At 60.3% G+C, this 8,335-nt stretch overlaps 2 protein-coding genes across 2 annotated transcripts in view; one reads left to right on the forward strand and one right to left on the reverse strand.

The window, feature by feature from the left end:
- Positions 1–1,398, forward strand: part of NUDT16L1 (nudix (nucleoside diphosphate linked moiety X)-type motif 16-like 1) — a 2,523-nt gene extending 1,125 nt beyond the window's left edge. The window contains exon 2 of the mRNA XM_011961421.1: positions 477–1,398. Coding sequence (XP_011816811.1) covers positions 477–752 — 276 coding nt within the window. The 3' untranslated portion in view covers positions 753–1,398. The remainder of the gene's footprint in view (positions 1–476) is intronic.
- A 628-nt stretch (positions 1,399–2,026) lies between these two features.
- ANKS3 (ankyrin repeat and sterile alpha motif domain containing 3) overlaps positions 2,027–8,335 on the reverse strand; it is a 53,819-nt gene continuing 47,510 nt past the window's right edge. Inside the window, exons 8-17 of the mRNA XM_011961422.1 lie at positions 7,471–7,611; positions 6,795–6,904; positions 6,368–6,535; positions 4,512–4,636; positions 4,260–4,401; positions 3,896–4,068; positions 3,446–3,531; positions 2,827–2,910; positions 2,504–2,591; positions 2,027–2,401 (exon numbers count right to left, since the gene is read on the reverse strand). Coding sequence (XP_011816812.1) covers positions 2,515–2,591; positions 2,827–2,910; positions 3,446–3,531; positions 3,896–4,068; positions 4,260–4,401; positions 4,512–4,636; positions 6,368–6,535; positions 6,795–6,904; positions 7,471–7,611 — 1,106 coding nt within the window. The 3' untranslated portion in view covers positions 2,027–2,401; positions 2,504–2,514. The remainder of the gene's footprint in view (positions 2,402–2,503; positions 2,592–2,826; positions 2,911–3,445; positions 3,532–3,895; positions 4,069–4,259; positions 4,402–4,511; positions 4,637–6,367; positions 6,536–6,794; positions 6,905–7,470; positions 7,612–8,335) is intronic.

The following is an 8,335-nucleotide window of genomic DNA, read 5'->3' on the forward strand; positions in this document are numbered from 1 at the left end:
CGGGGCTGGGGCTCCCTCAGGGCTGTGTTACATCCGCCTTGCTGCCTGCCATTGCCAATCCTGGGAGTGGGGAGTGGGATCGGTGGGGAGGAAGGGATGGGGGAGGAGTGGGGCTTGCTTGGGGAGTTGGAAAACTTGAAACTTGAGCACAGCGGGGGGTGGTAAAACTTGGGAACCTCATGGGGGGGCGTGAAGGCTCTTGGGATTTGTGTTTTGTGGTCTGGAAGGGTTGGACTCCAGGTGTTCAGGCTTCGTTGGGTGGACGGGAAGCATGGGGTGTGGACCCCGGGTGGTGGCCTAGGTAGCAGGGGGAAGTGCATGGGGTCACCCTCCACACTTGCTTGGGGAGGAGGGGGCTGCATTGCTCCAAGGGAGCTGGTTGGCTTCTGCCAGGTCCTGCCTGGGTCTCCCATTAAGTCGTTGGCAAGGCTGGCTGCTCGTACCCTGGCCTCATAGCTTCCAGGCCCCTCCTGCAGGGGGTGCCATTGCGTGGCAGGCCTGGCCCCAACCCCTACCTCCTGTCTGCGCAGGTGCTGGGCCTCGTGCGGGTCCCGCTGTACACCCAGAAGGACCGAGTCGGAGGCTTCCCCAACTTCCTGAGCAACGCCTTTGTGAGCACGGCTAAGTGCCAGCTCCTCTTTGCCCTCAAGGTGCTCAACATGATGCCTGAGGAGAAGCTGGCTGAGGCCCTGGCTGCGGCCACCGAGAAGCAGAAGAAGGCCCTGGAGAAGCTGCTCCCAGCCTCGTCCTGAGGGCTGCCTGGGCTGCTGGCGCCCTCCCCTGGGCCGGAAGACTGGGAATTCCTGCCAAGTGTGGCTTCTGGAGTGTGTGTGTGTACCCCACTTGTGACTGCCTAGGGCAAAGGGGCATCCTGTCATCTCCACTGTCCCAAGCAGTCACTAGGTGGTGGCCGGGCCAACTGGGACCCAGCCCATCCTCTCAGGCAGAGCAGGGTGGTCTGGGCACACTGGGCCTGCCTCTCCAGCCTCAGGATGCTCTTGTTCATCCCAGGCTCAGACCCTCCTGTGTGTGTCTCATCCCGGCTGGTGGAGGCCCACAGGGACTGCGCACAGCTCCAGGGCCACTCGGAAGACGGGATATGTGGGTGGAGGATGCCTCGTCTAGGTCAGCATTCCTGCCTCCTTCCTGAGCCAGCTCAGAGCCTGGGGGAGAGCCAACTTGGGGTAGGAAGTTAATACTGTTAATTTGGGTTGTTGTTGGATTTACTTTGCTAGATTTTCTCTCTCACCACGTGTGAACTGTGGGTGAGGTTTCAAAGTAGCTTCACCCCACGTGGCTTGGTTCCCAGGGACAGTCAGGGCCTCGGGGGCCCAGCTATGTACGACGAAGCTGTCGAAGGAGAAGACAATAAAGTCACTCCTCAGCTGCTGTGTGTGTCTCTCAGCTGCTGTGTTTCGGTTCTGGATGGAGCCAGCTCAGGCCTCCTGCCCTGGGGGAGGGAGGAGCTGCCCCAGCCAGAGGCATGTTTGTCCCCAGTGTTGACGGGGGCACTCCCAGCATAAGCGCTGTGCCCATCAGCCAGGTTGGGGTATCTGGGCCGAGACCTTCAGGGCAGGCTCCCCTTCCTGATCCTGATGGCCCTGGCTGCACCTGAGCTGAGCTGCTCTGCAAACCTTCCCTACACCACCATCTGCCAGCAGCTGCAGGGGACGGTGTGGAAGTGCAGGCTTACTGTGCAGAAGGACAGCAGCAGAGCCATCCCTCGCGGCCTCCTACAGCCTCACGTTTGGAAGGACTCCAGTGGCGTCGTCAGAAAATGTTCACGGCCCCTACCTGGCCTGGTGAGGGAGGAGGTGTTCCCAGCGCCATCTCAGAGCTCGGTGTGAGCGCAACATGTCGGGGGAGGCCCTGTCCTACGGCAGGCTGGGGATGTTCTTGGCTCGCGAAGCCTTGAGTCACGTGGGCTCCAGGAGCAAAGGCGCTCCCGAGCAGCAGGGGACAGGGCAGTCATGGTTGCTGCACTGGCCAGTGCCACATGTCATGTGACCAGAACTGAGCCCTTCACTAGCTGTTCTTCAATTTTATTTTCCAACAAATGGCATTTTCCAGGCGCCCCAGTCCTCACCCCTAAGGTCACACCTCAGTTGGCACCTGTGTGGATATACTTTCCCCCAGGGCCCTGCCTGGTCTGGGCCAGGGCAGCCCATGAACTCTGGGCCTCACCACCAGGTTCTGGGTGAGACCCTCGTCCCGCCTCAGTGCTGGCCCGAGCTGCTCGGCCAGGGCCGCAGCCCGTCTTGCCTCTGTCTGCCGGCTGCTCCCGGGGCCTGATCCTCTGGCCCCCACTGGGCCTGGGCTGCATGTGGCAGCTGCCTGCTTACTGTCCTCTTCACTCCCTGGCACACAGCTTCAGGGTGGACCAATCACCCAACGTCAGATTCTGAAAGAAAAAGCCCCGGTAAGAAGGGAGGGGGCCAGGTGGGTGCATACGCACACCTGCAGCTGCGCCCGCCACGGGGGATCCAGGCTGGCAGACACTCACCGGCCCGCGGGCTAGGGCTCCCGCCACTTCTTCCCATTCAGCACTTGCAGCTTCTCCAGGCTCTGGGTCACTGAGCACAGTGCTTGCCCTGAGGAACGATGACCGTGAGCCTCTCCCTCCCAGGCTGGGTAGAACTGGGCGGTGCTGCCCAGGGGTCTGAGCTGCAGGATGTGACCTGCCCCTCAGCCGTCATGGCCCCAGCCCCGAGGTCAGCCTCGGGGTAGACGGACTCGAACTCGCTTTCCCTGGAAAGGGGTCCCTCTGCCTCCCTTGGAAACAAGGAGCTCTTAGTCTTCAGCGAAGTCTGGTCCCCGGAGACTCACCCATCTCATGGACACGGTCCTCCAGGGCTCCCGAGAGCTCGGGGAGGCTCATGGCCTGCAGGGACACTTGCCATGCCTTGGAGTCTGTGGTGCAGGGATAGAGTTAGCTGTGGGTCTGTCCCCACAGGCCCTGCTTTATTCTGAGCCCATGCAACCAGGAGAAGCTGCTTGGATCAGAGCCTCCCTACCCGCCTGGCAGTGTCGAAGCAACCTCCTAGGGCCAAGGCTGGGGAGCCCTGTTGTGCCCTTCCTCCCACGGGCTAAGCGAACACTATGAGGCCCGGGTCAGCCCAAGAGAAGACAAGGCTGTGCCGGTGGGGACCCGGGTCTGGGCCCTGGCTGGAGGCTGCAGAAGTCACTGGCGGTCTCAGCACAGCACAGGCAGCCATAGCACAGTGCCTCCCACCCCTGGGGGACAGGTGGTTTTCCCGTCACAGGTGAGGAAGTGGGCTTGGGTGCCTAGGGCCCCCTCTCCTTCGGCTCTGGGATCATGTGCACACAGGGACCTGGGAGAGTGGCTGCCGGCCGGAGAACCAGGCCAAACCCACTGGGTCAAACCCAGCTTCAGGGCTCCCCGCTTTCTCCTCTGCCCAGTGCGGAGTCAGGCCACTGCTCTTACCAGCTGTGGGGAGGCCTGGGCCCAGGGTGGCTGCACCAGGGGGATGGTCCCGCCTCACTCGGGCTGACAGCTCTGCTTGACAGGCTCTACCAGACACAGGAACAAGTGCTGGTGAGGGCAGAGGCCTGGCTGCCGCAGAGCCCCCACCTCAGACCTTCAAGGGGAGGGAGGGCTCTGCCCTGTCCCTGCAGCTGGCCTTCGTGAGCTGGCCCAGTGCCCCATGAAGCTGTGCTAAAGAGCAGGAGGGAGAGCGGTGCAGATTCCCGACCCCGACTGCTGCCTGGGTCTGCCTGCAGGCAGGAAGGGCCTGGATGAAATGGCGGTGGGGTGGCTCCAGACGCTGAAATCCACCTCTCAGTTCCAAAATCAGGAGGCAAGGATGTCTGGGGGCCCAGGGGCCAGGCGGCTGACCACTGGAGGCCCACCCCAGGCCAGCTCAGAGCCACTCACCGCAACTGGTCCAGGACAAGGGCAGCGTCCTGGGCCAGGGCCCACGTCTCCTGCAGCTGGGCCTGGAGGTCCTCGCGGGCACGGTCCTGCTCCAGCAGGCAGCTCTCCACCACGGCACGCAGCTCCTGCTCCTGGCACACCTGGCCCCGCATGGCCTCTACCTCCTCGCAGCGCTGCAGGGGGGCGGGAGGCTGGGAGGTAGCCGGGCAAGCCAGACCCCTGGCCACGGCCCTGTCCTCTGTGTGCGGCCCTCTCCCCCTTGCATCCACCTGACCCCTCCACACAGCGCCCACTTTTTCTGTCAGAGATGGGGCCAACTCAGGGGTGTCGCCCTGCCCCCCATCCCCCACCCACAGCTACTCACCTTGTGCAGCTGGATGGCGAGCTCCTGCATCTCAGCCTCCAGCCGGTCGGCGTAGGCCAGCTCCAGGGCGTCCCCGGGCGGGCGGGCATTGCTGTGCCAGCGGGCAATGGCGGATGTCATTTTCCTCTTGGGCCCAAACAGCCTGCAGGGGGAACATGACCAGGACGTGCCTCAGCCTCCCAGGAGCGCTTACATGAGCAGGAGTTTGCCCCAACCCCGGGCTCAGGGCCAGAGCGGCCCTTCTGGACGCACGTGATGCCGATTTCCTTCAGGTCGCTCTCAGTGAGGGTCAGAAAGATGCGGAGGTCCACGTCCTGCTCCTCAAACACCTGCAGGTACTTCAGACACCCGATCTGCTCCAGCAGTGTGGCCAGGTCCTGGCAGGCACAGGGGATGGGTTGGGGGAGGTAGTGTCCGACGACAAAGCAGAGCCATTTTCCTCCGCTTGGAGCCCCACCGCTTCCCCAGGCTTAGCAGCAAGACCGTGCCTGTGTGTGGCCCCCACGCTGTCCCCGCCTACTCTGGTGCCTCAGGCAGGGCAGGACGTAGCAGGCAGGTGAGTCCTCACACTATGGTCGGCCACCTGGGGACACTGTATGTTCATCACGAGAAACTGGCCTCCTCCTGCCTCACATGCTCAGCTCTGTGAAGGGGCGATGGAGCTGCTGATCTGGACAATGCTTTGTACACAGAGTGCGCCGCTCTCCAATTCTAGAGTCTCAGTGTCCGATGTTCAGATTTCCACTTGTCTAAGCGCAGCTCTTCTCCGAGTTCACCTGTCTGGAGTTCACCGAGCTCCCTGGATGTAAGATCGGTGTTTCTGATCCACCTGCGATGCTCAGGCTGTTTCCTACCCGTCGTTTCTGCTTTTCTCCTCTTCTGGGATGCCCCTGTGTGGACGCTGTCGGCGTGCTTGAGGGGTCACAGGTTTGTTCATTTTTTTCACTCTTTCTTTCTGTTCCTCAGGCGAGATGACCTCAGGTGACCTGCGTTCACAAGTTTTCTGATTCTTCTGCCTGCTCAATTCTGCTGTGAGCCCGTCTAGTGATATTTTCATTTTAGTTTACTTTTCAACTCCAGAAATCCTACTTTTGAGAGTTTATTGCTTTTAATGGAGAAACGAATGTTACTCTGCCATTTTCCTCAAGCTGTTTTCTGAAAGAAACATACTTAGGACACTACCCTGACCAGACTCCACTCAGTGTATGTTGAAGGGACCGAGGTGTGCGCCTGCTCACTGAGCCGGGGGCTGCAGGGAGAAGCCGGCATATCAAGGCTCTACTGAACAGCACAGCCGGTGCTTTAACAAATAACCAGCCAGGCCGGGCGTGGCGGCTCACGCGTGTAATCCCAGCACTTTGAGAGGCCAAGGCAGGCAGATCACAAGGTCAGGAGCCTGAGACCAGCCTGGCCAACACAGTGAAATCCCATCTCTACTAAAAATACAAAAAATTAGCCGGACATGGTGACACGTGCCTGTAATCCCAGCTACTTGGAAGGCTGAGGCAGGAGAATCACTCGAACCCGGGAGGCAGAGGTTGCAGTGAGCCGAGATTGCGCCACTGCACTCCAGCCCAATGACAGTGCGAGACTCCATCTCAAAGAAAAGAAAACAAATAACCCACCAGAGCTTCCCTCTGCCTCTCGTCTCCGTGTCTCTTCTGCCTGCACAGGGTAGAACTCAGCAGACACAGGTGAGCCAGCTGAGCTGAGTCAGAGGGACCACAGCAAGGATGAGGATGGTGGCAGCTGTAACCATCACCAAGCACACACCGTGTGTGGTCCCTGTCTCTGCTTCAACCGCATCCTGTCAGACTCCTGCAGGCAGCTCTGAGCTCAGGTGCGTTTTTCTTCTCCCCAGGCTCAGGGAAGCCAACACCAGTATGGAAAGCAGGGAGACAGGGCCTTCAAACAAAGCAGAGGCCCTGTAGCTGGGCCGCCAGCCACGGAGCCGGCTGTGAGCCTGCCGAGCCTAACAGGCCATGGGGACGCCACTGCCATTCTGTTCTCCAAGCAGCGCCTGGCACGTTATATACATAACACATGCCTCATAAGTCACAAAAAGTGCCGTCTCTGAGCGTAACCTCCAGTTTCACAAGCGGTCTTACCTGGGGTCCTGAGTAGGGGGGGGCCCTCTGAGTCTGGGGGCTGGACTCAAGGGGAAAATCTTCCCTGTCAGTCCCAGTGCGGGGAGGCCACTGGCTGTCAGGATTCTTGGTCTTCGTGTAACTTTTAGCTTGTTTGCGAGCTGAGCTTTTACAGGCGTGGTCCGAGTCCTGCGGTGAGAGCCATGTATCTGAAGGAGCACACGGACTGACTGGAGAGCCTTGGTGAAACCCCCCACCCGCCACACAGGGGCTTCCAGTGCGTTTGCTGTCGTCTGAGAAGCCAGGCCCTGGACACGGCACGTCCCAGTGCAGCACACACGTGTAGCACGTGCCTGTTACAGATGTGCTCATCTTAAAGTACCTGGGGGATGTTAGGCATCCCCGCCAGGGCCCGGCTATGGGAGAACGAGAAAGAAAGAATCCGCACCTCATTGCTCTCCACAGAAGCTTCGCTGCTCAGCCCCTGGGCTCTGGCTAGGCCCTCGCTGCTGCTGCTGCTCTGGACAGGCTCCAGGTTGGCACAGAAAGCATGTTCCTCTGAGGGCGGGAAGACAGGGCGTCCGCCTGCAGCCCTCACCGAGGTGCTGTGCGTGGGCGTGTCCCGGGCTGAGCCACCCCCGCCAGGGCACTCCTTGGGGCCTGCAGCGGTTGCTTCCTAATGTTCCAAGCTTCCTGCCTGTCCTAAACCCTCCCCTCTATACAGACGGGCAGGGCTTTTTTGTTCACTGATAAACCTCAAGCACCCAGGGCAGTGCTGGGCGTACGGTGGGCACTATGTAAGCAGCTGCTGCGCGGAGGTGCAGTTATAACACGACATTCCTACTGGAGCCTGTCCGGAAAGCCTCAGGGGGCTCCCAAGCAAGGAGCTAAACCTGTTGGTGTGGAGTGGCTCCCCCAAGCTGCACGGGGACGCTGGAACAGAAGCTTCTCCCATTCCTCACAAGAACCAGGGCTGCCCACGCCTCCCCCGTGCCTGTCCTCTGCTGGATGGCTGGGCTGTGCCCCAGCACCAAGCCCGGGGGATAAGTGGGGGGGGATGGGCACACAGGAGCTCCAGGACCTGCCTGAGCCGCGGGCTGGACAGGGAATGGGGGTGCACATACCCCGGCTGCTGCTGCTGCTGCTGCTCTCCACGTCCCGCTCGTTGATGGGGGAGGTGACGTCCCGGCAGCAGAGGCCCTCTTCTTCCAGGGGATTCTCACCACTGCTGTTGAAGGTGACATAGCCCCGGGGAGGAGCCTGCTCTGTGTACAGAATAGAGCCCATAAGCCCAGGGAACTCCAAAGCAAAGCCGATCCTGATTCCAGATGCCCCCACCTCCTCAGAGGCCAAGGCCCCAGATGGAGGCAGGCGACTTCCCGCTCATGACCTCATCTACTTGCCCCCGCGACCTGGCATGGCTCTATCTGTGGTGTGTGGGTGGAAAAGTCGCTCTGAGGGTCAGTCAGTGGCCCAGACCAGTGCGTGGTGGGGCCAGGGCTGGCAGCCAGGTCAAGCCTGGGCCCTCTCCATTGTACCAAGCAACCTCTTTTTCAAGGGGAAAACGTAGGAAATGGTAAGCTGTATTTACAGATGCCTGACCAGAGAAAACTATACCCCTAGTGTTCCTTTTAGCAGGAGGTATCTAATGACCTCACACAGACACCCGTCAACCAGGTGTCTTTATGTCCCTACGACCTTTAACCATAGGCTCTTAGCGGGCTCCTCGGGTCAGTCAACCCCGGCGAAAAAGAGATCTGGCCGAGCGGGAAGGAAAAACGCCTTGGGCTAAAAATTAACAGCAATAGTATGAAATTACCTAACTCTACCTGCCTCTAAAACCAAGCAGAAAACAGGGCATGAGGCCGGGCGCGGTGGCTCCAGCCTGTAATCCCAGCACTTTGGGAGGCCGAGACGGGCGGACCACAAGGTCAGGAGATCGAGACCATCCTGGCTAACACGGTGAAACCCCGTCTCTACTAAAAAATA

This window comes from Colobus angolensis, unplaced genomic scaffold (assembly GCF_000951035.1).
Source record: "Colobus angolensis palliatus isolate OR3802 unplaced genomic scaffold, Cang.pa_1.0 Scaffold55, whole genome shotgun sequence".
Classification (NCBI taxonomy): Eukaryota; Metazoa; Chordata; class Mammalia; order Primates; family Cercopithecidae; genus Colobus; species Colobus angolensis.